Here is a 27685-nt window from a genome sequence, read left to right as displayed (position 1 = left end):
GGGAGATGGTAGTGTTTGCAAGTAACACGAGTAACCCCAGTGTGGCACTGATCTTAAAAATTCAGGGAGTGTCCACGCTGCCCTGCTTCTCCCTGAAGCTGCCTCAAAGCCAGGCATCACGTGCATCGGGGCGCGGAGAGGCTGAGGCTCCGTCCCGGGCTCCGTGGATGCCCTGTGACCCTCCTCCTCCCCCCCAGGATACGGCCCTCCTCTGCCCAGACCCATCCCCAGCTCTAGCCCAGCGCCCTGTCCACAGATTCCCTGTTGGTTCAGTTAGTAAATAATCCGCCTGCAATGCAGGAGACCCTGGTTCAATTCCTGGGTCGGGAAGGTCTGCTGGAGAAGGGAAAGGGTACCCCCTCCAGTATCCTGGCCTGGGTCGCAGAGTCGGACAAGGCTGAGCGGCTTTCACTTTACTTTCCTTTTCCAGTCCAGAGCAGTCAGAAGGTGACCCCTGGCGGCCACCGGAGATATTTCCCTCGGAACCAGGGCGGGCGGCTCGTCCACCGACACCGCCTCTTTCCCCAGTGACTCACTGTGCGTGGCACACCGCAGCCCTCAGGAGGAATGTGCTGGATCGTTTCAAACCCATCCGTGAGTAAGGGAACTTGGTGTCGGAAGAGGGGGGCGGGAGAGGGCAGGGGCTCCAGTCCTGCCCCAAGTCCCCACCCCCTTCACCACTGGGCCCACCCAGCAGCCAGCCTGGTGACCCGACGGAAGCCAGGCTCGTCCAGGGCAGGGGCGAGGCTCCCGGGACCCTCCCTGCTGGGGCCTGGCCCTAATCAAGGTCAGCCCCATCTCTTACCCACACCCGCGTGCCCAGGCCTGCCTCCGAACTGCCTGCTCCTCCCCAGCTGCCGTGCCCTGCGCCCTCCCCTCCTTCCCTCCTCCCCTTATCTCCCCTCTGCCTCCCCTTAGATGTCTCAGGAGACCCTTCGGATGTGGTCTCTGCCAGGGCACCGCCCTGGTCCACAGGCTGTGGGTCTCTGAAGCCCCAGTGCTTACCAGCCCGTTTTAAAATAAATAAGTCTATTTACTCGCTCGTACCTTCCCACTGCCAGTTCACCTGGGCAAGAACTGGGTTCTTATCACTGTTACAGCCCCAGTTTCTAGAACAGGGCCTGGAGCACAGAGCTTATCCAGTCAATGTTTGACAGAGAGGGTGGCGGGGAGGGTGGGTTGGTAATTCGTGTGAATAAATGGACGGATGATGGAGGAATGGTGGGTGGCAGACGGGTGGGTACAGGGGAGGAAGGATGGGCAGGTGAACGGGTGGGTGAACAGGTCCGTCAGCGGATGGGTGGACGGAGGGCTAGAGGGAGGGAGGGATGGAAGGAGGGATGAACAGATGCAGGGAGGCAAGATGGACAGAGAGGAAGTGAGTGGAGGAAAGACAGGTGGGTGGAGGGAGAGATGGGCCGGGGGACAGAGGGATACGTAAGCAAAGGGATGGACAGGGCAGGGACTAGATGGAGGCGTGAGGAGACGGGAGAGGTGTGTGCAGGGCAAGAGGTGTGGTCGACGACAGGGCGACAGGAAGCTCCCAGGACAGGAGAGGGGAGATGGAAAGGGAGGGGGGGCAGGGGTCCATGCCCGCCTCCCCTGGCAGAGGGGTCTCCAGGGCTCCCTGGGAGGGTCCCAGGGCCGTGGATCAGTGTCCCCTGAGACTGGCACCCACAGCATATTTGGGGACCCGTGAACATTCAGGGGTTCCCAGGAACACCCAGGGCACAGGACATGGCCAACGTCAGGCTGGCCACACCAAGTATGACAGGCTTGGCATCAGTGAGGAGCCGTGCCACGAAGGCAAAGGGGGGGTGGGACCTCGGGTTGCAGCTGTGCCACCTCCTCATCCTCACACCGCACAGAGTGTCCAGTCACGAGGAGGCCCATTTTACACATGGGGCCACTGACGCTCAGCATGGCGACCTGCGTGTATGGGGTCAGAGCCAGGTCCGTGGGCCACCATGAGGCAGTCTCCTGCAGACTGATGCAGGCCTGGGGGCCAGCTACTCACCTGGATCCCCTCAATGCGCTCGGTGACGATGTAAGCGTGGTGCATGGCCACCAGCGGGACGTTGACGCCGGCCATCCTGCCCACGGTGCGCGCCCACACCCCTGCGGGCAGAGCACAGGTGGCTGAGCCCTGCCGGCGTCTGGCGGGGGCTGCCAGCCAGGCGGGCACTGGGTGCCCCCACCCCTAAGCAAGGCCAGGTTTGGGAACAGTCAGGGTGGCCACTCAGGAGGCAGGAGAAACGCCTTCCCACCTGCACAGTTGACCACACAGGGGGTCCGGATAGAGCCATGTTCTGTCTCCACAGCTGCGACCCGCCGCACCCCAAAATCGTCTGTCCGTACACGGATCCCAGTCACCGGGCAGTTCTCGATGATCTGAGAGTGAGAGGAGCTGCTTTCCAAGCCACGTCAGCTCTTGGAGGGCTAACCGCCCACCCTCTCACCGCCCCTAGCCCGGTCGGGCCCCGGGACCCCTGCTTTTGCTCAAGGAGGCTTCATGTGGCCCCATCGGGGATATGCGGGTGACAGCAGGGCAGGAACTAACTCTGCGCTCCTTGACTTGGAGAGCCTGTTCCCCTAAACAGAGACTTTAAAGAGAAAAAGGGCCCAAGTGACTGACAGATGCTGTGGTTCAAAGGTCACATGAAATTCAGCTCCGCTTTGTTTACTTCTCAGTGAAAAATACTCGCAGTAAAACTCAAGTGTCAGCACTGGGGGCCTCTGGGCAAGTCTCTTTTCTTCTTTCTTCAACTTTTTCCATGTCTTCTTCCTTGCTTATTTGTCTTTTCTAATTTTTCCTACAACTACGTGTGGACTTGAGTCAAAAGAAGATAAAATACAACGAGAGGAGACTTGGGACAGGTTTGCTATCCCAGCAGGGTGGGGCCTCTGGGGAGAGCGGACTTCATGGACAGACCAGAGCGGCCAGCCAGGGCAGGAGCGGGTCAGGGGCTCGGGTCCCCGCTGGCCCGCGGTCTCAGTGCAGAGGGAGCTCGTGTTCCAGGGCAGGAGGGCCAGGCTCGGAGCGGGGGGGGGGGCCCGGGGCCAGGAGACGGTCGTACCTGCGCCCCCCGGGCGGTGGCAGCCCGGGCGAGGCTGGTGCAGGTGCCGGCGGGGTCCATGGTACCGTCGTGCGGCACGTACAGGGTCCCGTAGAGGTCCTCCACGTTCATCAGCGGATACAAAGCCTTGGTTTCCCCGGGGCTCAGCACGTGGGACTCGATGCCATAGACCCTGCCCAACTAGGGGGACCCAGAGGAAAGTGAGCCTGGGGCTGGGGGCAGATCCTTCCAGCCACTAGCCTCCCCGTCTGGGCCTCCAAGGGTCAGTTTTGACCCTAGCACCGCCAGGAACCCTGAGCCGCGCCCGGGGAAGCTCCTGTCCCTTGGGCCAGCTCCGAGGAAGAATAAGGAACCCGTGCAGTGCTCAGAAGCAGTCTCTGGGGCCCAGGCACATAAGGGCTTACTATGTAAAAAAAATAATCCCCACAGGTCTGATATTTGGGGCTTGAACCAGGAGTGCTGGTCAGACCAGCTCCCCAGAGACCAGAGGGTCCTCTGTCCCAGGATCCAGCTGAATGACAGACCACACCCCTGACGCATCTCATTGGTCAACGGGCAGCCAATCAAGTGTCCGCAGGCATCCGCCCATCAGGACCTGCCCAACCAGAGATGTGCTCAGTGGCTAAGTCGTGTCTGACTCCTTGGACTGTTGCCCACCAGGCTCAGACTTTGTCCATGGGATTTCCTAGGCAAGAATACTGGAGTGGGTTGCCATTTCCATCTCCAGCCCAACTAGAGATGAGCTGAGCCAATCAGATCCCCTCTCGGAGCATCCTGACTGAGAGGTGGCAGAGACTTCGTTCCGAACTTGAGCTGAAAGATTTGACGGGTCACCTTTGGGGGCCCCGTCCCAGCTGATGAGTGAGTAAGCGTGGGGAAGAGGTGGTGGGAGGAGGCAGAACGAGACCACCCAGAGATCCCCCGCCCTGCTGTGAGGAAGCCAGCTGCCGCTACTTCCACCGGGGCACTTAGAGGAACGTGGCGTCCCCGCGAAACTGCATCCCCGCGACCCGCACAGCCGGTTTTGCTCGCCAGTGTACAGTTGGTGCTCAATAACCAATGCATCGCTGGAGCAACCCGTCCCTTCCATGCCCTGGAATGTGGGGGCCAGCCCTGGCTGCTCTGGGTGAAGAACCAGCACTCCACACTCCACCCCAACAGCGGGCCTTCCACGGCCTAGGGCTTTCTCTGCCGTCTCCCCAACAACGGTGTTCCCTAAGCGTCTCCGGCAGAGCTGGGGGAAATGGTCCTTGCCTCCTGGGTTGTGCAGTTTCATCCTTCAGCCTGACCCCGGGAGCACCGCGCATGGTGGCAATCCCCATGCACTGGGCCTCTTCTGTCTCCGAGGCTCAGCAGAACTGTGCTCCTTGACATGATCCCATTTCAAAGGTGAGAATGCCGAGGCTCAGAGGCAAAGCCTCCTGTCACAGGGGGCCCAGCCCAGCCGAGGCAGCCCGAGGCTCGAGCCCGCATGCGCCAGGGCTCCTCCCTTGCACTACACTGCCCACCCCCGCCTGCGGGGGCGCACCCACCGACATGAGCCTCTTGTACTCATCCAGACGCTGCTGGCTGGACGCGATGAACAGGCCCCCGTTCTGGATCCAGCCCGTGTGCAGCCCCGTCTCCTCCTCCAGCTCGCAGCTCACCACTTGCCTCGTGTGGGCCAGAAGCTCCACCTCCACGTCACTGGGCCGCAGCTGCCACAGCAGGCCTGGCGGGAGCGGGTGGGCAGGGACGCCGTCAGCCCCACTGCACCCCCTTCCTCTGGCAGGCCGGGGCTCCCGAATATCAGGCTGAGGGCCTGAAGCGTCCCTGCAGGCCATGGAGAGGGCCCCGAGAGGCCGATGAGCAGGAGACGACAGGGGCAATGCTAAGTTCCAGGACACAGCCCTTGGGCAGCTCAGAGAGTGACAACACCAAAGGCTCCCTTTATCGGGCACCCGCTGTGGGCAGAGCCGGTCACAGGGTGAAGCGGCCCTGGGAGGCAGGCGGGACTGTTGCACTGTGAAATTAACGGGCACCAAACGGCTCTGTGCCAGGATCTCAGGGCAGGTGGTGACGGGGTCCCGGGACCGACTGAAGTTCCCCCACAGAGCGGACGCCTTCTGAGTGGGGTCTGGGGAGTGGCCGGCCCAGGGAGAAGTGATGGTGGGGGGACAGGCCATGCGGGCAGTGACGGGTGCCGTCTGAACCTCTCCCCAGCTCCACATTCGGCGCCATCATGCTTGTATCGGCCAAAGCGGGAGTGACTGCCCCACAGACACTGCCAATCTTAACGCAGGGTTAAGGCAGAAGGTTGGCTGCCCTGGGGACATGCACACCGGTCAGGTGCTGAGGACCGTGGTGCCCGCTGAGAACGCCTCTCTGCCTCATCTCTGGCGGTCCCTCCCCTGTGCATCCTCTGCACCCCGCGGATGCCCCTCATCCTGGGGGCTCCATCTGGAGAAAGGGCTTGTACTCTGAGCAGACAGCTGCCTGGGCCCCTGGTTCTGGTCTCAGCTCTGCCCCGCCCCCCGGGCCGGGTCCACAGTCAGCGTCCGCTCCCTCCTTCCCACCGCAGCTCTGCCGAGACTCAGGGACACGCAGGGCCACCTTCAGGACGAGCCCGCCTCTGTCCTCCATGGACTTCCCTCTGCCTCAGCTGCCTCCAGCAGGCCTCCTACTGGTCAGCCCAGGGCTAGCACCTCAGTGGGTCCAGGCCCTCCCGCCCCCACCTGCACCCCGACCCCTACCTGCCGTGTGCCAGGTGGTCCCGGAGGTCAGCCGCTCCCGCTCCAGCAGCACGGCGCCACTCACGCCCAGCTTGGCCAGATGGTAGAGGGTCTGGCAGCCCAGGCTGCCCCCACCGATGACCACCACGCTGGCTGTGCCAGGCAGGGGCTGGCTTGGGCCCTGGGCCGCCGCCGAGGCGTCCTCTGCCTCTTTCAAGGTCCGCTGGTACGGCACACTCTTCTCAGAGGTGGGGCCAGGCCCGCTCACCAGGTGTCTCAGCCCCCAGCCCCGGGCAGGGCTTTGGCGAGGACGGGTGGCCGCGATGCCACGCAGGGCTCGGCTCAGCGAGGCCATGGGGAGTCAGCTTCAGCACCACGGGGAGCTGGGGAGAGAGCTGGGGCTGTCTGGGTGCGGAGGGGACCAGTGGGCCCTGGGCCCCCCAGGCTGCGACCCTCCAGCTTCCCTCCTGCCGCCCACAGCATACGTGCACCCTGCATTCATCCAGCCAGGTGTACGGGGGTCTGTATGCTTCAGGCTCCGGCTGGGCCCAGGGAAGACCACGGTGGGGGAGAAGGGGGCAGTGTTCATGCTGAGACAGGACCACGGTGGGGTGGCAGGGGTCACAAGGCCGGGACCCCAACCCTCCAGCCTACATTCAGCTTGCCCTCCAGGGGAACTCCCGTCTCAACCCCACACAGAAGTTATTTCTGCCACGTTGGCCCCCACAGCCCTTTGGGACCCAAGGCAGAAGGTGAGGAAGGCAGTGAGGCCCGGCCTCCGGCTGCCTTGGGCCGTCTTGAATCTGGAGGGTGGGTGGCTCTTCTGTGACCTCGCAGTAGCCTGCAGGGCTTACCTTGCCTCCCTTCTCCTCCAGGAAGCCCTCCCAGCCCTCCCCAGCCAGAAGACCCTCACTGTTCTAAGAAGACAGTGACAGGGAGCCCACCTTCTAAGGAGAGGAGGTGCAGGCGAAGTCTCCTTGGGGGAGGGTCCCGGGGGGGGACAGGACGGCTCTGAGGGGCCCCGGGCCCACCTGTGGGTCAGCAGGAGAGTAAGAGGGGTGTGGCTGAGACTGCGTTAATAACCGTGACGGCGTCAATCAGCCGATCATTAACGAAGTCCACTTGCGTTTTCAAGCGTGCATTACACGGCAAGCTGGGAACACACGTTCTCTCTGCTCTAAAATCAAGATGACTGTTGTCCCCGTTTCACTGGGTCGAGGGGGATTGAGGCCCAAGGAAGCTGGCCAAGGTGACCAAGGTCACAGGGCCACCGTGTGACCGTGCCTGCTGGCTGTCCTGCCCCCTCCTGAGCTCTCGGGGCTGGTTTGAGGGGGCAGAGGCTGGGGGTGCCCACTGCTGCCTCCTTTCCTTCCCCCTCCACCCCGGCGGGCACCGGGGCTCTCCAGTGGTCAGGTCTGTCCTGCCCCCGCCACAGTGACCCCCGCCCTTCTGGGGCTGAGGGCAGAATGAGAAGCAGGGAGGGGTGATGGCTGGGGCTCCGGGGTTTGGAGAGGTTGGAGAGCAGGGCAGGGCACCCCAGTCCCTCTGCCAGCTCTGCCTACCTGCTCCCAGGCACAGAGAGGGACTCCTGGCACGTGTCGGGACGTCCCTGTGGCCTTGGGATTACCTTACTCTGCCGGGAGCCTCCAGCAGTGGTTCCTGCTGGTGGAGACTCAGCATCACATGGGTGCCCAGGACACCTTCCCAGGGCCAGGCACCCACCACCCGCCTCCCACCAACACAGGCCACGCGGCACTGCCCAGCACACACCTGCCTGGCCCCCGGCCTGGCCTCCCTCCCTCCTGCTGCACCATGGCCAAGGCTTCTGGCCCGGGAAACTGCCAAGTGCCCCTTCCATGCCCACAGCCAGCCCCGCTCTCCCACCTGGGCAGTCCTGGCCCCCGCCCCCAGGGATGGCCCAGGGCCCTCCAGCCAGGGCAGCCGCTTCACCATTGACCCGCTCTCCTGCCCCCTCCAGCTCTCTCCCAGTTGAGCCCAGCCATCGCTGCCAGGGTTGGGGGTCAGGCAGAGGGGGTGGAGCCCCAGGGACACCCTCCTCAAAGGCAGTAGGAGGCGGGTGGTGAGGGAGGCACCAGACCCAGCTTCTGCCAGGAGAAGGCGGGCTGGGAGGGCGCCCAGGCCCCCACCCCCCACAGAGTCCCGTGGCTGTGCCCGCCCAGCCCGAGGGTCCCTGCAGCCAGAGCAATAGGAGTCCCGGCCAGCTCCAGGCCTGTCCCACCTCGCTGGCCCAGGGGAGGGACTGGGGCCTGCCCGCCCAAGGGGTGTACCTCCGGTCGGCCGCAGAGCTCCGAGGCCCCAAGGGGCCTGCCAGAATCCAGCTCAGCGGCTCCAGCGCCGTCACCTCCTTCCTTCCCAGCAGCAGCCAAACAGGAACCGGGGCGGCCCCTGCCCCTGCCCTGGCCCCAGAGGCCCTCTGCCAGCCCCCCGGCCCGCCCACTGTGGGGGCAGGACGCACCGCCCACCGCCCAGCGTCCTGGAGGCCAGCTGGCTGAGCAGCTGCGGAGCAGGCCCTGCTGAGGCAGCAGAGCGGAGCTGCGAGCCCTGAGACCCTGATAAGCCTGCACGTGGGGCAGGTGACCTCAGCTCCTCATCCCTAAAACAGGGGTCATGGGGTTCTGCAGGTGAGCCCGTGCACCCCCATCTGCCCACGGCCGCCATCATGCTTCCCGCACCAGAAAGGCACTTAGCACAGCCAGGCGGGCGGGAAGCGCTGGGTCAACAGCAGCCTCGGGCCGGCTGGTGCTCCTTGGTCAGGTGATCCAGGACCTTAGCACGGACCTGCCTGTCCAGCCTCAGCTGCTCACCCCCAGGGGAGGGGTACTCGCTGCCCTCGGAGGCAGGAAGTCTGGGTTGCCCCCCCAACCCTGCTCCTGGCCACTCGACACTGCCCATCTGCATTCTGCCCTTCGGAGTTCCCAGATGCCTCTGCTGCTGGGTGAGCCACCCTGAGCCTCTGCTTTCCCACTGCACAGCGAGCAGCTTCCCAAGGCAGGGATGCCTGCCTGCATTTGGTCGTCGGGGGCACCAGGGCCCAGAGAGGGGAGTCAGCTTGCCTGGGGTCACACAGGGGAGCCAGACCAGAGCCTGCTGTCTACCCCTGGGTCTAGGGCATCTGGTTTGTGCTCAGGCAGAAGATGCCCAGAGGAAATCTGGAACACATAAGGACATCCCCCTGAGGTGCTGAGATAAAATAGGACTTGTTCCACTGGATCAAAAGAGCAGTATTGAAATTTTGGTCAAGGAACAACATAGTAATGTTGGCCGCTAACACAGTGAGTGATGTAGGAGAGACGCTGCTGTGATTAATGCAAACGTCTGTGCTCTTGTTCCCACGGAGCGTCCAATGTCTTGCTGCCCATTCGTCCTCTGCACTCACTGAGCATTTTTGTTGTTGTTCAGTTGCTCAGTCGTGTCCGACTCTTTGCGATGCCATGGACTGCAGCACACCAGGCTTCCCTGTCCTTCACCAACTCCCGGAGTTTGCTCAAACTCATGTCCATGGAGTCGGTGATGCCACCCAACCATCAATGAGCACCTACTGTAGCAAAACACTGCTGGGAGACCCCGAGTCAACCAGCAACCCAGTCCCTGCCCTTAGGGGCTCAGGAAGAAGACAGAGGCAGGAAGGGGCGCGGCAGCCACGAGGCTGGCTGTAATGACACCGATCCTGAGCAAGCTGTCCTTCTTTTCAGCAGAAACCCAGGAGGGCATCTCAGAGGAGGTGGCCTCAGAGGGCTCTGGCCTCCTGGGCCTTGCCGCCGCTGTCAGAGCCCATCATGGGGACAGAGACTGTCACCACCCTCCCTCTGGAGGAAGGCTGGCTCCTCCAGCGAGAGGCTCCCCAGGGGCGGTGCTCGGGTCCAGGGCGCGGAGGACACCAATCCAGACACTCAGTGGACAGCAGGCTTGGCCCTGCCACCTGAGGCAGGGCTGTCCTCCATGCATGGTGGGGTGGAGGGGTCAGAGAGAGCTAGAGAGTAGTGTGACGGGGTCCTCGGAGGACACGGGGTGCACACGCAGTGGTCACTGCAGCCCCAGGACACAGGCAGGGCAGCCCAGACCTCGGCTCCGTGCTCAAAGATAAGCAGCTGTTGCAGAATCGTCCCAAGCAAGCAGGCAGCACAGTCCTGGTGGACTTTGGACAGGGGTGGTGGCTGAAGGGCTGGGCCTGCGTGTGGTCAGAGTTGTAGAATTTGTCATCCATCAGGCTCTGCCCGGGTCTGGGAGAGGCGGGTTCCGGGCCGTGTGGGGTACAGCCCAGGAGGCAGCTGGGCTCCAGCCAGGGACATGAGACAGGGACCTGCTGTAAGCTTGCTGCACCATCTGGGCTGGTCTCTCAAGCCTTGGTCTCCCCAGCTGGAAACTAAGGACTATAACCCCTGCCCTGCTGGGTTCAGGGAATTTTGCAAGTTTCTCTGCAGATTATTACCAGCCCTGAGATGCCTCCTTCTGGCCCGGGCTGGCCCTTTCCACATGCCCAGCCAGGCCTCCACCCCCACCTGCTGGCCAGGCTCCCGGGGAAGAGGGAAGAGTCTGCAGGCCACCCTCTGACTGGGCAGATGTCCAGGGAGGAGCGGAGCTGTGGGCGGGGGGAGGGGAAGCGCCTCCGTGGAGCTCTGCTTGGCGCTGGGCAAGAGAGGGGCACTAAGCACCAATCTGACGACACCTGGCCCCACGTGGCCCAGCTGCCCCTGGCCCCTGGCCCCAGTGCCCTACCAGACTCGGGCACCCATGGGGGTGGGCAGGCCATCCACTTGCTGAGGGCTTCGTGTGTGTTTTCTCAGAGGAGGCAGAACTCTGCTGCTCATTGTAAAGATGAGCAAACCAAGGCAGAGCACAGCCAGCGGGCGGGCGCCAGACCCAGATCAGGGGTTTCCAGAGCAACTTTTAAGGGCTGCCTTTGCACTGCCAAGATTTTGTTTTTCCAATAAGAACTTAAAAAAAAAATAATAATGAATCAACACCCCGTAACTTCATGAAGACAATGCCTTATCATCCGGGAGTAAGCAGTCCTTCTAGGGAGACAGGTGGGTGCCTCTCCCCCAGCACACACCCACCGAAGGCAGGTGCAGAGGAGGGCTGGGGTCTACGGCCAGCCGGGCTCCACCACAGCATACACAGTGGGTGTGCGCAGCTGTGGGCCAGAGCCCCCTCACATACCTGGGCCTGTACCTGGGCACTGGGCCGCTGAGCCCCCCACGGGCAGGCCAGTACCCAGATCCAGGCAGTCAGAGGCCCAGCCCAGCCTCCACGCGGAATGTTGCCCCTGGTGGCCACATGTGAGTATGACACCCCGGGGCAGTGGGACCCAGAGACTGGGCACGTAGAGCCCCAGGACAGGGACAGTCCCCCAAATGGGACCCGCATCCGGGCAGGGAGGTGGACGCCCACCGGGACCGACAGCCCGGCTCTGCCTGGTTCTCCCGCTGTCCTCCACACGGACACGCCCCGGCAGTCTCCTGACGGTGCTGTCTGCTGTCTCTAAGCGCTTGAGTGCCCTCTGTGACTGGGACCCATGCACTTAATTCTGTTTTTATTCTATGGATTTCGAGGCTGCATTGTGAAATACATTAACCTCCAGGACTTTTTCAGCTTATCGCTGTTAGCGAGCCGCTGCCTCCAGTGGGTGCTGCTAAATGTTTCAACATCTGGCTGTCCAGGTGGGCGACACTGGCCAATTTCTGCTGAAAATGCTCCCGTGAGGGCCAGTTTCAGGCCACTGACGAGAAGGGCACCACGGAACATGGACTTGGGAAGAGGCTGCACCCTCAGCTCCCGTGAGCCGGTGCCAGCGCATCCCAATGCACCCACAGAGAGCTCATGCGCACGTGTGGGGTTTCCTTTTCTAAGGAGAGCAAAGGGTCAGACTAAATTGCTAAGGAAAGTAAATGCATCAGCTTGTGATGAAGGAACAGGAGTCTGAGTTAACCCACAAAACTCATAAAACCCTATCAGGAAAGCTCCTCACTGCCACTCCCTCCTCCACCAGCCGTGGGAACCAGCCACCCCTAAGACAGCCATCCAAACCAGAGCTGTAATTTCAAAACCCTGTAATTTATGTGCATTTAATACATTTGTAATTTTCTACTTGGAAAAATTACGTTTCCTTTTTTTTTTTTTTTTTAACAAATGGAGGCCACTTACTTTCCGTCTGAGTAGTTTATTTTGGCTGCACCACGGGCTCTCGGTGGGAGATGCAATGACCTTGTTTTCAAGTCAGGTCGCATTCACAGGTACTGGGACTTCAATCTGCCTTTTTGGGAGGGACACAGTTCAACCCATAACCCATGTTCGCAAGGAAGTTTTGGCTTTTTCGTCTAGCCATCATCAAGATCCAGGAAAAAGAATTTTCTGTGTCGTCTCACGGTGGTTGCGGTTTGGGGTGGTGCGTGTGTTTCTTTTCATCCTGACATTTAGGGTCAGGCCCAGTGGGGTCCCAGCATGAGCAAAGAGCTCACCTGTTAGACTTGGTGCTGTGATGAGGGCTGGGTTTTGTCCCCTCTCCCCATCCCCAGCCAGGCTCTATGGACCGGTACTCAGGTTCACTCAGTTGGGCAAATGCCCTTAGGGGAGAGAGCTAGCTGACCTCTCTGGAGTCCTGCCCTCACTTACTTTTCGGCGTCTGTGTGTTCCTTCTTCATGACCAGCTCATTGATGAAAATCAGAAATATTTCCCCTCCGTTTCTGTTGTATTTACCAGCAAGACTGGTCAGAGTATCCAGCCTACTGCTGCAGCAGAATAGTGGCCCCGTAAAGACGTCCACACCCTAACCTCTGACACCTGTGGCCATGGGACCTCTCATGGCAAAAGAGACTTTACCGGTGTGATAAAGTGGAGGACCCTGACAGGGGGAGGTTTTCCTGGATTATGCGGGTGGGACCATCTGATCACATGTGTCCTTAAAAGTGGAGAATCCTCCCCAGCTGTGTCAGAGGGGACGGTGAGATGTGACTTCGGAAGGGTTGGAGACACAACTGTGTTGGTTTTGAAGATGGAGGGGGAGAGGGCTATGGTACCGGGAATGCAGACAGTGTCTAGAAGCCAGAGAGGCAAGGAGATGGACTCTCCCTTAGAACCTCCGGACAAGAACACGCCCGGCAGCACCTTGCTGTCAGCCCAGGGAGATCCGTGTGGGCTTCAACAGCCCACAGAACTGGAGGATGATGGGGTGTGTGTCCCGAGTCCCCGTGGTTACGGTAACTTGTGGCAGCAACAGAAAACCACCCACCCACACACCTCCGGAGAAGACCCCAAGCCCCTTCTCAGGCAGGATCCGTCATCTCTCTCCCATGAGCCGTGACTGCGCCACTCCCCTGCCCCAGCCTTCCTCTCTCACCCCGTCCAGTTTCAGGCCATCATCTTTTCTCTCGTAGAGTTCATCTTCGTGCTATTAAACGTGCTTACGCCTCTCTTCCCTTCCAGGTCTCAACACCAGATCTTGACTTTACCTGGAAAAGAGACCAGCACCTCTGCTGCCTCCCACCGCCTGCCTTTGTCTCTCCCCAGCTCTCTTTGCTGAAATCGTTTTGACACGCCTTACTTCTGGCGCCAGGGCTGAGAACCACTGTATTAGGTTCTGTAACCAAGTCTTCCCTTCGTTTGATGTGTTTCTGCGACAGAGGTTCAACATGCGCCCCAGCCCCAATCCTGGGGTGAACTTTCCCACTCATCGGGCACCGGGTCGGCCCCTGGACATTGGTCCAGGCAGTGATCCCACACAGGCCAGCCCCTGAGGTGAGTGCAGGGTTGGAAAGAGTCTACTTGCTGCCTTACGCCTGGAAGACCTGGCAAGCACGAAGCCTTGGGCACGGTGGCCGGTGGAAGTCTAGGGCAAACCCAAGCTGTTCTCCCCGTCAGGCACTTCACCTTCTGCTTGCTACCCAGGGGGTTTTCATTTTATCTGTGAAGCCCAGGGTTAGCCATTCTGGGTTCATGCATCCTTTTGCTTCTGGAAAGTTTAAAAAGCACATGAAAATATCCGTCTTCGTCTGCGATCTTGTTTGTGTCCATGTGCGTTACTTTCCTTTTCATGACGGGGCACTTATCTGAGATCTCGGCTTTATGCTGGGCTCCACCTCTGGCTCCTGGCCTGTAGGACCTGTGGCTGATGTCATGATGTCCCAACCCCAGACGGCCGGAGAGCCGACAGGCTGCCCCGGCGCGGGCTCCCAGCGGCCGCTCTGCTCCGGGCTCCTTTCCGGACGGGCCCCTTCTTTCAAGCCCAGCCTCCTACTGTCTTCTGTGGGCTCCTGTGCTGGGGGTGGGGGAACAGGAGCGGCGGGCGTCCGCCTAGCCTCAGAAATGGGCTGTTTCCATCTTTCGCTTAGCAGGTGTTTCTCCGTCTGTGGACACAGTGGGCTCCACAGTGGCCCCGCCCGAGGGGAGTCTGCGGTTGTCAGGATAACCACGGGCGGCCTGCCCTCGACGACGGAGCGCACTGCTCCTGGCTGCTTCTGGGGCGACCTGGGGCAGGCAGGCCCTGCTCCGTGCTGGCCTCCATCCTGCCCACACACAGCCCCTCCAGCAGGGCGGGAGCTTCCTACCCTTTTCCGGTCAGGACCCCTTGGCAGATGCTGCCAGTGCCCTCCCCAAGGCTCCTCAGCCCCGGTGCCCAGGTTCACCCACAGCTGCCCTCAGACGGCCAGGGGCTCTCTCCAGGGCTCTCCAAGCTCGCTTGGCCCCTGCTCGGGACAATTGAGTGCTGGCCCAGGGGCTGGTCAGTGAGGGTCCAGGCCGTTCCCTCACCACGTGTGGACATGAGAACTCAGAACTAGAGGCTGCAGTCGGGAGACGGTGTGGGAACCGCTGGGCCTCTTGGGGGACTCAGTTCAGTCGCTGAGTTGTGTCCGACTCTTTGCGACCCCATGAACTGCAGCATGCCAGGCCTCCCTGTCCATCACTAACTGCCAGAATCTACCCAAACCCATGTCCATTGTGTTGGTGATGCCATCCAACCATCTCATCCTCTGTCGTCCCTTCTCCTCCTACCTTCAATCTTTCCCAGCATCAGGGTCTTTTCAAATGAGTCAGTTCTTTGCATCAGGTGGCCAAAGTATTGGAGTTTCAGCTTCAACATCAGTTCTTCCAATGAACACCCAGGACTGATCTCCTTTAGAATGGACTGGTTGGATCTCCTTGCAGTCCAAGGGACTCTCAAGACCTGAGAGATTCTCAGAGAGGGGCTGGCCCCCCGTCAGGTTGTCAGGGTACCACTCTGAGCCAGGTCCTGGAGACCAGAGACGGGGGCAACCTCCCATTCTCTCCAGCTGTGTCACCTCAAACACCTGCGCTCGCCTCCTTGGTTTATAATAAAACCTGACACCTGCTGAGCACCCGATGTCCTCTAGACTCTGAGTGACCCTTACCACCCCGAGGTGGGGCCTGTCTGGTTACGTCTCTGCAGCAGCAGAACCCAACATTCTCCAGCCCAGGACCTGCATCAGCAGCCTCCAGTGCCGCCAGGGGTGGCCACATGCCCAAGCATGTGAGCAGGATAAGGGGGAGTGCTGTGTCAGTTTCTGTGTCTGCTCAAGGCCTTGATGGCAGGAGCTCTAGCAGCCACCTTGGACCATGAGGTAACTATGACGAGGGAAGTATATGCTGAAGATGAGAGGAGTCTGGGGGTGGGGGCACCAAGCCACCCTGCATCACTGCCTCTAGACTCCATCCCCACAAGGGAAGAATAGGTCTAGGCTGTACTATTCTGACTTTCTCTGGTTACAGGCCACAGTTACCCTCTGGAGAAACTGTGTTTTATCTCCAACATGTATATATAAAGAAACAGGCTCAGAACATGAAGGACACACCCAAGTAGCAGGGCTGGGGTTTGAATCCCATCCAGAGGAAGAGATGGCCACCTCTGAGAGCTGCTGGAGGGGTCACAGGACGCTGCACAGGAAGCCTGTGACCTGGGCCAGCCTGGAGACACCTGGTTGGTGGCCCAGCATTATTATCCCTCCAGACCCCCAGCCTGTGCCTGAGGCTGTCACCCCAAGGCACACGTCTGACCCAGGCCACCACCCCTGGGCCAACAGTATTCAGATGGGTAGAACCTTCTGGACACAGACAGAGGAATCCAGCCACGCCCTCCTCCCCAGCACAAAAGGCCAGCCACTCCTGCAGAAAAGAACTCAGGTTTATTTGCAGTAGAAACCGTGGTCTGAAAAAACCTATTGGCAAATGTACAGTCTGTCTTCTGTTTGGGGTCACTGCCAGCAGCAGGACCCTCAGACCCCTGACCTGCATGCATCGGGCTCCTAAGGGTTCACAGCTAATCTCAGGTCCCAGCTCCGAAGCCACCCCAGAGGTGGTCTGTGTCATGCCGAAACTACCCGCATCCCAGCCTGAGTCCAGTCCTCTCCTTTCCTGCTGCCAGCAGTGCGAAAACTAACCCAACTGAGACGAGTCTCCAGACAAACAAAACCGAAGCAGAACAGTCACGAGAGCCAGGCTTCCACGCGGGGTTCTCTGAGAGCCGGGCTCCCACGCGGGGTTCTCTGAGAGCCGGGCTCCCACGCGGGGTTCTCTGAGAGCCGGGCTTCCACGCGGGGTTCTCTCAGTGTCGTTCGTTGCCACCACGCCCTGTTTCACGATGACCTCCAAATATACATTACTTTCTGCTATTATAAAATCTCTTCCTTATTATTCACAGATATATAATGGGAGCTTTGGAGGAAATAATTACAAACTTTTTTTTCCCCTCTCTTAAAAAGCAAACAAGCCAAACCAAAAAAAAAAAAACAATGAAACAAAACAAAACCCCAACAACAATAACAAAAACCAAAACCTTCCCGACAACTGTAAACACGACGAGGGCAGCTGGTCTCCTCCCCTCCCATCGTGGCTGGCGGCTGGGCCAGCTGAGCAGAGGCCACGTGCAAAGTGCTGGGTGCGCCCTGATGACAAGTTTCGGGTCTGCTTTCTCTGTGAAAAATTCTTCCTCCCCACCCCTCCCTTGCCCACCACCCCAAACACAATCCTGTCACCCTCACTCCCCAAGCCTCTGCTGGCTGCCTTCTGCCTCCTGCTTGCTACACGCCCTCTGAGACCCCTCCCCACTTCCTCCCCAAGCCAGAAGGCTGCTGTGCCAGCCAAGCCTGGAGATTATGAGGCTGACCTCCGAGGAACCGCAGGGTGCTGGGTGGCCACCAGCACCCACCCCAGCAGGGCCCAGCCTCGGCAATGGCCGACCTCGTGCAGCTGAGCCCTGGGAAAGGGGGACCCACAAAGCCCAGGCTGCAGCAGCAGCTTTGGCACAGAGCTGGGAGGAGACAGCATTGCTGGGACTCATGCAACATCCAGGCTGAGAGGATGGGGACTGGCAAAGCCAGCCAGAGGTCAAGGGCCAGGAGGAGCGAGGAGGGGGAAGTCCAGGGGGTGGAGTCACCCCCAAGAGCACTTATTCAGGGCTGGCCACAGGCCCCATTTCACGGGCTGCAGGAGTCTTGAAGACTTGCCAAGGGCTAGAACCAACATCTGTGCAAAGGCTGGGCAGACTTTCAGTGGCCACCTGGCAGGATATGGGAGACGCAGCAGGCCCCAGCCTGCTCGGGGGCAGTGGGGGGCGGGGTGGGGCATCCTTCTGGAGAGGAGTGTGAGCAGCAGAGACCAAGTGAGCAGCAAACTCCATTTGCTTCCCGCCCTCGTCAGCATTTATAAACCATGTACCCACCGGCAGCAGGACAGGACAGACACACACCAAGGATTCTGGGCAGAGACAGTACCTGTGACTCGGGAGCAGGGCTGGCAGCTTCATCGTTCCTAAGGCTCCCGCCTGAGACAGGGGGCCTCCCTGGGGGGTCTTTCCACACCCCTGATGCAGAGGGACGGGGGAGCCTGAGGGGCTGCACAGGCCCTGGCGATGACCCCTTCTGTCCCCAGGCACAGCAGCCTGCTCTGGCCCCTTCTGCTTCTCAAGGCCTGAAGCCTCCCCCTGGGAGCAGTAGGATGCAGGAGGGCTGAGGGTCCAGAGGCTGAATGGAAGGGGTCAGGGGAAGGTCCCCTCCGTGGAGCCCAGCCCTCCCTGGATGGCACCTGCTTTTCAAACCCAAGCTCCTGAAGGCCATCTTGACAGGACAGGGGCAAGGTGAGCTCTGGCCTCAGCTGTCACCCAGAGCCCGGCTCAGGATGCCACCCATGGGCACTCCCTCTCCCTGGCACCCAGGGCTGGCCCAGATTTTCTCTATGTACAAGCAGCGTACCCAGGACAGGCCACCAAGGGCAGACCGATGGCAGGACAGATCACACGTAGGTTCTGAACCCCCTCCCCATCCCCACGGGCTGCTGAAGACTGGAAGGCTGGCGGGCATTTCCCCTCTGAGTTGCAGAACTAGAGACAGACTTCATCGCTGGAGCAACTCTTCCAAGAAAATCCGAGAGTCCTGTCCATGATCTTGCTGTCACTGGACGCCCTCCTCTTCTACATACGTTGAAGGAAACCAGCCGACCTGAAAACAATGTCAGACTCATGTAAGTGTTTGTGTGAAGAAAGTGAAAGTCGCTCAGTCATGTCCAACTCTTTGCGACCCCATGGACTATACAGTTCATGGAATGCTCCAGGTCAGAATACTGGAGTGGGTGGCCTTTCCGTTCTCCAGGGGATCTTCCCAACTCAGGGATCGAACCCAGGTCTCCTGCATTGCAGGTGGATACTTTACCAGCTGAGCCACAAGGGAAGCCTGAGAGTACTGAAGTGGGTTTCCTATCCCTTCTCCAGTGGATCTTCCTGACCCAGGAACTGAACCGGGGTCTCCTGAATCGCAGGTGGATTCTTTACCAACTGAGCAGTCAGGGAAGCTATCGGGAAGTGTGTGTGAAGGATGAGGGTGAGTGGAGGCTTGTGGAGTTGGGGGATTCTTTAAAAGGCTGTTGTTCTAAGGCAGGCCTGTCTTGAGACAGGCCCTGGAGAAGAGGAAAAAACCTAGTAGAGCCAAGGCCCAGGGGTAGTGATGACCCTGGAATGCACCAGCCCCAAGCAGCTCCAGACAGCCTGCCCACCAGCGAACTGCCAGCAACAACAAAAAGTTAAACCCTCTCCAGAGGAAAACAGCATCCATCCAGAGCCTCTGCTGTGCTTTATGCACGAGCTTGGCATTTAATCAGGCCCAAGTGACAGAAGCTATGATAAAACGCAGATGGCAGAGGCAAATCTACAGGGAATCCAGACACTGGGGTCATCCGTTAGGAAATGTAAGTAACCCCCACTTGCCTGCTTCAGAACACTGACGAAAAAGCAGAAAATCTTACCAGAGAACTGAAATCAGAAATCAAATAGAAATCCCAGAACTGAAAACATAATGATTGAAATAAAGAGCAGAAGAGACAAAACAGAAGACACTGGAGGGTCAGCCAACAAAAAGGAACGAGATGGGAAACCAGGGAAATGGATGAAAACCACAGGAGGCCACGCGAGTCACACACGGGCCACGGGGGCTGGCACACTGCGGGCCACGGGGTTGCAGAGTCAGACGCAGCTCAGGGACCGAACAACAGCACAGTGGGAAAGACTTGCGAGCAGAGCCCCAGGAAGAGAAGAGAGAAAACGGAGCAGACACAATAGCTGAAAAACTTCCAAAACAGATGAAGAATGTACAGCCACACATTCGGAAAGCTCCGCAAATCTCAGAGTTAATACAGGGAAAAAAAAAAAAAACACCCACAGGCACATTCTGGTAAAACTGATGAAAAGCAAAGATTTTTTTTTTCCCCCACATGGAGCCCCGTTTCTTGCAAAGGAACCACCGTAAGAATGTTGACAGACTTTTATACAGAAATGATGGCAGACTGGGGACGATGGAAAGACATCCTCAAAGTGCGGAAATAAAAGACCTGCAGCCTAGAACTCTAGTTCCAGTAAAAATACTCTGCAAAAATGAACTCAATACAATAGCTCACAGAAAGGAAGCAGGTCTTGGTGGACAGATGGCTGATTCTTGGGGCAAGGGGCGGGAACGACCAACTAGAGACGTGAAAGCCTTTTCTTTCAGTAGAATGCCCACCAAGAAGTGTCAAAGAAAAGACAGAAGATCACTATTTTCTACCACGATAGAAATAACTGAATAGGCAAAATTAATCAATGAATGATAAAACCAGTAGGTGAAAGTTTGATGAGGAATAGGCTATTTATCTGATTTCAAAGTATTATCCTGCATGTTACTTATTAATTACAGCTCATTTATAGTGCAGAAACTCAGCAGATATCACCTGAACCAAGTAATCAAGTGAAGGCCCAGGTGTGTGCTTATGAAGCTCCAGGTGCCTCTCAACACTTGAGAGCTAGTGGCCCCAGCCCTCTAGGTCAACTGCCTAGAACTCAGTGGCCTCATACTTCTGAAGGGCTGTCAGATGGAAACAGGGTCAGACCCAGGGGTCTCCAAGGGCAGACAACATGCCAGGTGAAGGCAGACCAGTTTTCTCCACCTGGCAATGGAACAGTGAGTGACGGGAGCCAAGTCTGGCCACATCTATGGGCAGCTGCAGCCCCCCAAAAGCTGGACGTTTCCGAATCAGTGGTTTGTGGAGCTCAGGTACCCTGTTGGGTGAATGCCAATGGAACCGTTCAAAGCCAGGGAGGCCAGACCGGGTACCGGGATAAGGAGCCACGGGTCTGAGTCGCAGGCTGCGTGGGGACACTATGCGTCCCTTCCCATATCAAGGTGTAAACGGAGTCTTAAGGAATGGCAGGAACCCAGTGACGGCACCCAGGCTCTGCTCTCAGTCCCGAGGCAACCTGCCTGCAAAGAGGGTCGGGCACAAGCACGTGACTTGAAGACTGCACCCAACATCTGTCTCTGCCTTCACCATGATGGACCCCAGAATAGGGCTGAGTACGGACACAGGGTCAGACCAGCCGGGGTCCAGATCTGAGCCAGGAAGTCGCTTCCTCACAACGTGACCCCAGCTCGTGGAGCCTGTGGACACTAAGTCTTCCAGGCGAGGTCAGAGGGCACAGGGTTGGGCAGGGTGGTGCTTGGTGTCAGCCGGAGCCCTGCCTCCCCAAGCCCCAGCGTGAGCTGGGGTCTCCGACTGGGGCCAGGGCCAGGCCGACCCACTCACCCGGCCGCTGGTCTCGCCCTTCCACCAGCCCTGGTCCCCGCCGATGCGGCTGTATATCTTCACCACGTCACCTTCCCGCAGCGAGAGCTCCCGCAGGTCGCGGGCGGCGAAGTTGTACCTGGCCACGGCCGTGCCGATGACACGGGGTGTGAACACTGCTGGGGGAGATGGGCGGCGTCACACGGTGACGTCGGGGCCTCCAGGGTGCGGGTCCTCAGACTGAGCTGGGTCTCTCCCCCGGGGCCCGGCCTTGTGCCCGCAGAGGAGGCTGTCAAGCACAAAGACACCAGAGGGACAGACCAGGCTCCAATCCCAGGGCCCCTCAGTCCTCTGGGGGTGCCCAGGCTGCAGGCATGTGGGCCATGTGAGCCGCACCGGGCTGGAGCCAGAGCTTCACCACCCTCGCTGGGGGCCATCATAGCTCTCTGAGGGCCTTCCCACGTGCCCAGCGTCTGGGAAACACATGAGTGGACTGCAGGGTGACCGCTGCCCAGCCCCAGCTGTCACCCTGACAAGGGCCTGGACGTGGACCCCAGGGCACTGGTGTCCAACCCCAAACCAAACTGGACACTGGGCTGGACCAGCGTGGCCCGGGACCCGGGAGTCCTGATGGACAGGTGGCAATGGACACGAGGACGGGGGCGTTGCACAAACAGCTGCTGGGTGGGCTCTGACTCTGGCAGCAGCAGGCTGAGCGGTCAGGGCCAGTCAAGACTGTCCCTCTGCACTGAGTCCCACAAGTCCTCCTTACTGTTGCCGAGCAGGGCCCACCCCGATCTGCTCCCGCCTCCCTCAAGAGGGCCGCTGGGCCGTTTGCTGCTATCAGAGGCCAAGCTCCCAGGAAGCAGTAGGGGGCACTGGCTGATGAGCTGGGGAGCGGTCATGGGGGTGAGCGATTCAAAGGCGAGGGCAGGGCCGAGCCCAACAGTGTCCACAGGAGCGGCAGCAGCCCCCCTCCCACCCCCGCCAGCGTCCAGCTTCCCTGCCCCGCCCCGCCCCAGCTGCAGTGGCTGTGGACACGGTCAGGCTGGGGCTGTGGGTCGGCTGGCAGCAGGCCGGGCCCCCCACGCCCCCGAGCAGCAGCGGTACCTGACCAGAAGGGTGTGGAGGAGCCCTGAGAAGCAAGGCCGAGGCCCTGAGGACTGAGAAAAGAAAAGTTGTAGGAAGCGCAGGAAGCTGCAAAGAGGCGAGAGAGAAGGTGAAAAGGGGAGCTGGGGGCATCCACACGCAGTCACAGGCAGCAGGGATGGGGGGGGGCTACCCAGGGCGCCAGGAGGGCAGCTGGAGTCTTGAGGCCCACCTGGGCATGGACACAGCTGCCCTCACCCCCGCCCCCAGCACCTGTGTCCTGGACCACCTCCTCCCAGCAGGCAGGCTGGAGCAGGGACGCAGGAAAGGACACGTGCAGAGATCCCAGCCTTGCGCCTGCACTCAGGAGGCGCTCGCTGAAGGGCCCAGCCCCGCACTGAGCTCAGGAGGCGCCTACTGAAGGCCTGGCTTCCTCTCTGGCCTGCTCTGCCCGGGGTGGGGGGCCCTGTGGTTCTACGAGCCCCTGCAGCGGGACGAAGCAGAGTGGCTCCAAGATGGAGCCCCGGGCCCACCTTGCCTGTCTATCCAGCTGGGGCCCGTCTGTGCCAGGCAGCCCCATCCCCAAGTCGAGGTCCCAGCTCTGGCTCCCTGGCAGCCGGGTTCCCTGGGAGGGGGTGGGGGAGGGGGGTGGGGCACAGGGATGGATCTGGGGACAGAAGGGACCTGCCCCGGCTCCCTCCCCATGCTGACCTCCAGGCAGAGGCACCGAGGTTTGGAGCAGCGATTCAGAGCTGGAACTCCCGACCGGTCACACGGGGCTGCCCGGGCACCCTGGCTAGGCACGGTGCTGGCGAAGAGCTGGGGGACCTGGGCCACCCCTCCCAGGGGCGGGAATCGGGAAGGGGCTCGGGCCTAGGTCAGGGAGGTCCACCGGAAGCCTTCCTGGAAGGGGCGTTACCTGGGGAGCGGCTGGAGGCCCTGGAGGCTGTGCGTTCCCAGGCCTTGTACGGGTACTTGAGTGTGGTGTCCAGCTGCTTGAAGCTCTCCTTGAGCGAGTGGTACTGGTAGTACTCCACCAGCTCCTGCAGGATGCACGTGGCACTGCTGCCTCCGCCTCCAGGCAGTCCTCCCGGGAGCCCTGCCCCGCCTCTGCCCCTCCTCCTAGCCGCCGCCGACCTCAGCTCCCAGACAGGGGGCGGGGCGCGGTCAGTATGGCAAAGACTTTTGATCCTGCAATTTCTCTCCCAAACATTTCTAAAGGAAGAGCCGCGGGAAGAAGGCCAGGACGGATGGCCACAGACACGCCCTGCAACACTCTTCACAACAGGAAAAAATCAGAAACCCCCACCCACCCAACAGCAGGGAAGTGCTTCTAGAATGCACAGCGTATCCACGTGACTGAGTGCCGTGCAGCTACAGCGGGGCTGGAAGAGAGAGGGCCGTCCCCCTGGTGAGTGTTCACTGTGCCCAGAGGTAAACTAAGGTTGGGTCCGTGTGAACAGTGGCATTGTCTGGAAAAGGAACCCATAAACCACGCCTGGGCTCCACTCCAGGCTGGGGGGACTCACCCTGAAACAAGAACATCAGGGTTGGGGGCACGTTGTGGGGCACTTTCCCTTTTACCGTGGGCTTTCCTGCGGCCACAGTGGGACGTCTGAGAGCCCACGTGCTCGGGTTAGACGGTCTCCACACACGCAACACGTGTGATTGAGCAAAGAAACACTGGGTCTAACTTTAAATCATTTTAAGGAGGACTGTTCATGTATTTATGGCTTTCTGGCTGGGCCGGGACAGTTCTGGGCGAGGCGGGGGCAGGCACCGGAAGCCCCATGTGCGTGAGTCCGGCCGGCAGCCAGACCTGGATGCAGCCTCCCTGGGCCTCAGTTTCTGGCTCCCGCAGAGGCTCGGCGTGAACGGGCTGTGGGAGGCTGGTGACCCTGCTGTCCACCTCAGGGTTTGGGGGACAGAGGTGCTGACCTGGGAGCTGCCTTACCGGTCCCAAGGTGCCTTACAGACCAGCTTTCCTGGATCTTTCTCACACTGGAAGCACCCCCGACCCCACCGTAGAAGAGCAGCCCCTAGCCCAGCGGTGGGGGACACTTGCTGGGCCCTCCCCACTGGGAGCCTGGCCTGCAGGACACTTGCTGGGCTCCTCCCTGGGGTGGCCTCAGTGGGAGACCTAGGCCCTCCTCCCACCTTCGGGGACGGGCCAGTGGGAGCTCCCCAGGACCACGTACCAAGAGGCTCTCAAATTTCTTGGCTTCTGTGATGTGGACCCAGCTGTCCTTCTCCACCACCTTAATGTGCTTCACCTCGTCGTTGAACCTGGCCAAGCACACGGGCGCGGTGGTCACTGCAGGCCGCGCGGCCCCAGCCCCGCAGGGCTCCGGGCTCACTGCACGTGTGCCGGAGCAAAGACCCGGGCCCCCGGCCCACACCTCCTGCTCTTCGCTGCTCCCTCTTGGCCCTCTCCCCCACCCCAGCCTGGGCCTGCCTCAGACCGTCTGTCCATCCATCCACCAGGCCGCCTGGTCTGTCTGAAGCCCAAACTCCCGGGTCAGCCAAGGCCTAGGGCCCCAGAGCCCCACACCCGTCCTCCCCGCAGCCCTGCGGAGACGTCCATCCCAGATGCTGCTTGCTGTCTGCACTGGGGACGTCTCCCTCCCTGCCTCCCCCCGCCCCCACCCTGAGGCTTCCGCTGCAGCACCGTTTGTAAGGCAGAGATCTGACCTCAGTCCGTGAGGCCTGAGGGGCGTGGCCTCACCCCAGCTGTGCCACTGTCTCCTAAGACTCTCCTCCTCCGCACCCTCGCCCCTGGAGGGGCTCTTCCTCAGACACGCCGAGCACAGGCCCTCAAGGCCCTGGCATGGGCAGCGCCCTCAGCCCGGAATGCTCAGCCTCCTGCCACCCTCAGGACCCTGCCTCGTGTGCCAGATCTCAACTCAAATGTGGCCTCAAAGGAGAGCTTGTACCCCTCCCTTCCAAATACCACCCCGCCCCTTGCCAGCTGACTCCAAAGCCAAAGACATCAGGAGTACAGAAAACCACACCCCAACATCCTCTAGGACGAGAGAGGCACAAATCCTCAACAGACCATCATTATAGTGACTCTCTCTCCATATGCACACCTATACACACCGACATATGAGAGGGACTTTACACCACAGTTAAATGCAACATTCCAGGAATGCAAGGTTGGTTTACCATCTGGAAACCAGTGGACGGAATAAAGAGCTGTTAAGTAAGCGTACGCAAGCTGGCCAGCCTCCTCCCCAGTGGGGCCTTGTGGAACAGCCCCCACCCTGCTTCTCCTGGATTCAAAGTGAGTGAGCGTGCTCACCTCCCCCCTGCCAAGCTCCTTGGACAAGGCCCTCTGAGCCCCACTCCAGAGCCCTACGGGCCCGGGACCCAGAAGGTGCTCCATGAATTCCCATCAGGTGAGGGACAGCTCTGCCATGGACCTGCCATCAAGCCTCATGCTCCTCTGCTCTCCTGGGGCCCTGCCAAGACTGCTGCGGTGGGAGGCCCCGCCCACACTGGGCCACACCTCACCAAGCCCATCACCCATGGCAGGCACAGCTGACCTCGGCTCGAGAGCAGTCCTACGTGCCGGGTGGCCCAGGCTACGTCCAGCTGGAGGCCACTGGACAGCTGTCGCTTTCAGTGAACATCTTCAGGCGTCCTCTGGTTTTTGCATTTTAGAAAAACCAGTGCATTGTTTTCAGGCCCAAACATTTGTGGGGCCTCTTAGAAAGGCCGTGGGGACCAAGGCAGGTTGTCCACTTGGGTGAGGGGTCTCATCTTCAGTTTCAACTCCTCCTGGTTCCCCAGATCCCGACCTGCAGCACTCCCACCTGGAGGTCCTCCAGGAGCCATTCTGTACAGTGAGACCCTGCCCTGGATGACCAGGGAATGACCACCTGCAGACCCCTCAGTAATGTGGGGGGGGAAGGGGGAGGTTCACACACGTGCACACACATGTGCACACATTCACACACGCACACGTTCACACATGTACACAAGTGTGTGTACATGTGCACACACGTTCTCACGACACACACATGCACACACATTCTGACACACGCTCACACATGTTCACACGTGCACACACACGCACACGTGCATTCACACATGTACACACGTGCGTGCACATGTGCACACATGTTCTCACGACACACATGCACACACGTTCTCATGACACACACGTTCACACATGCACACACGCACACGCGCATTCACACATGTACACACGTGCACGCACATTCACACACATACACACGTGCACACATTCACACACGTTCTCACAACATACACACTCACACACATGTTCACACGTGCACACACTCACACGTGCACATTCACACATGTACACACGTGCACGCACATCCACATACATACACGGGTGCACAATGCTCTCACATGTGCACACACGTTCACACATGTGCACATACATGTGCGCACACATTCACACGTGCACACTCACACACATTCACACGCACTCACACACATTCACACATGTACACACACGTGCGCACACACGTGCTGGCCAGTGGCAAGTGCTCGGGTCATCACTGGCCCCCACTGCTGGGGCATCCATGCCCTCAGCCCCCACTGGGCCCAGATGTAGAGGAGGCTGGTGTAGATAGAGGGGAGAGCAAAAGCTGAAACGGAAGAATGGGAGCGGGCTGTGTCTTCAGGACCTGGGTGTGGCCCCGCTGAGCTTGGTTCTTGTCTGCCCCTAACAGCCAGAGGCGCTCCTGTCTCCTACAGAAAAGGTCTCCCTGCTCCCTCATGTCGACATCTGTTACTCACTTGATACCAGACTTCTGTTACTCACTCAAAGCACCCAGTGGCCCTGCCATGGACCTCCCCCATCCCTCGCACCAGCACCCACCCAGCAGACCCGAGGAGGGCTTCCCTGGACACAGACCACTGTGCTCGGGGCTCCTGACCCCGCTGAGGTCACAGCAAACCAGAGCCCTCTATTCACTGGCCCGAGACACTGGTCCAGGGTGTGTCCTGTGCAAGTGGCGACCAGCCACCAGTCAGCTTCTGTCCTTTGAAGAGGAGACAGGAGACCCAGGAGGGGGCAGCTTCGGGGCAGGGGGATCCCAGCCCCAAGGCCGTGGGCTGAAGCCTTTCATGCCTAAAGCGCGCAGTGTGGGCGGCACGTCCCAAGGCCACACCCAGCAAGCCCAGGATCTGGTGGGGATGTGGACGCCCGATTCAGAACGGCACTGGGGCAGGGGTCTCCCTGACCCCCAGCCTCCACGTACTTGATACTTATGGCAAAGCGCTCGGCCTCCGCCGGCCGCTCCCTGATTAGGTAGGTCCCGCTGGCGTGGGGTTTGAGCAGGTTGTCGGTCTGCTGCCTCTCCATATTTCCAGCAAACCTGGAGCAGAGGAGGAGACGGAGCCTTGTGTCACACGGCCTGAAGGATAACCAGCCGGCCTCTAACTTACTGCTTAAGAGCCTACTGGGAAGCGAGGCCACGCCCCCAGGAGGCGGGGCGAGGGGTGGGCGGGGCCCAGAGGAGACAGGGGCGGGGCATCTACGTGCCAGCGCACAGGGTGGAGAAGAGGGCCCAGACCCAGCCAGTCCACCTGGGTCTCACCCTCCAGAACCCAGGGTCTGCAAGAGGCATTCAGGGAAAAGGCATTAGATCAAAATGTCCTTTCCAAATTCTTACTGTTTAGGAAGAAGAAAAAAACACAAACTGCTCACGTAGGGTCTTGTTTTGTGTTCTAACCCTTTGTGTCTGGAAGCTTTTCTCTCCATCTCTATGAAAATG

General features: G+C 60.0%; 2 protein-coding genes and 1 long non-coding RNA gene across 23 annotated transcripts in view; 1 reads left to right on the top strand and 2 right to left on the bottom strand.

The window, feature by feature from the left end:
- Positions 1-8173, bottom strand: part of SARDH (sarcosine dehydrogenase) — a 60459-nt gene extending 52286 nt beyond the window's left edge. For 7 of the 13 annotated variants that reach the window (XR_015136077.1, XR_015136078.1, XR_015136079.1 and 4 more), the window contains exons 1-8: positions 8077-8173; positions 7351-7450; positions 6733-6819; positions 5810-6171; positions 4610-4788; positions 3078-3257; positions 2268-2391; positions 2018-2118 (exon numbers count right to left, since the gene is read on the bottom strand). Coding sequence is in view for 10 of the 13 variants with exons in the window: in XM_086324198.1 (XP_086180324.1) it covers positions 2018-2118; positions 2268-2391; positions 3078-3257; positions 4610-4788; positions 5810-6143 (918 nt within the window). In the remaining 3 variants the exon portion in view is untranslated. Of the gene's footprint in view, positions 1-2017; positions 2119-2267; positions 2392-3077; positions 3258-4609; positions 4789-5809; positions 6172-6732; positions 6820-7350; positions 7451-7672; positions 7694-8076 lie in introns of those variants that run through there. The other 6 variants (XM_086324199.1, XM_086324200.1, XM_086324202.1 and 3 more) reach the window with 6 other exon arrangements.
- Positions 8174-8244: 71 nt separating this feature from the next.
- LOC147362285 (uncharacterized) lies at positions 8245-13787 on the top strand. 2 transcript variants are annotated; one of them, XR_015136080.1, is made up of 2 exons: positions 8245-8430; positions 13233-13787. It is a non-coding gene; the product is annotated as an uncharacterized LOC147362285 (long non-coding RNA). The 2 variants fall into 2 exon arrangements; XR_015136081.1 differs by having other exon boundaries at positions 8306-8744.
- A 2140-nt stretch (positions 13788-15927) lies between these two features.
- Positions 15928-27685, bottom strand: part of VAV2 (vav guanine nucleotide exchange factor 2) — a 187151-nt gene continuing 175393 nt past the window's right edge. For 4 of the 8 annotated variants that reach the window (XM_086324195.1, XM_086324190.1, XM_086324191.1 and 1 more), the window contains 6 exons: positions 27170-27286; positions 24131-24218; positions 22852-22975; positions 21954-22040; positions 20865-21022; positions 15928-18256 (listed from right to left, as the gene is read on the bottom strand). In XM_086324195.1, coding sequence (XP_086180321.1) covers positions 18209-18256; positions 20865-21022; positions 21954-22040; positions 22852-22975; positions 24131-24218; positions 27170-27286 — 622 coding nt within the window. In that variant the 3' untranslated portion in view covers positions 15928-18208. The remainder of the gene's footprint in view (positions 18257-20864; positions 21023-21953; positions 22041-22851; positions 22976-24130; positions 24219-27169; positions 27287-27685) is intronic. The other 4 variants (XM_086324193.1, XM_086324194.1, XM_086324192.1 and 1 more) reach the window with 3 other exon arrangements.

The sequence above is a fragment of the Bos grunniens genome, chromosome 11, assembly GCF_055505025.1.
Source record: "Bos grunniens cultivar Pamir isolate PY7600 chromosome 11, Bosgru_T2T1.0, whole genome shotgun sequence".
Taxonomy (NCBI): domain Eukaryota; kingdom Metazoa; phylum Chordata; class Mammalia; order Artiodactyla; family Bovidae; genus Bos; species Bos grunniens.
This window is presented reverse-complemented; position numbering and strand designations above follow the sequence as displayed.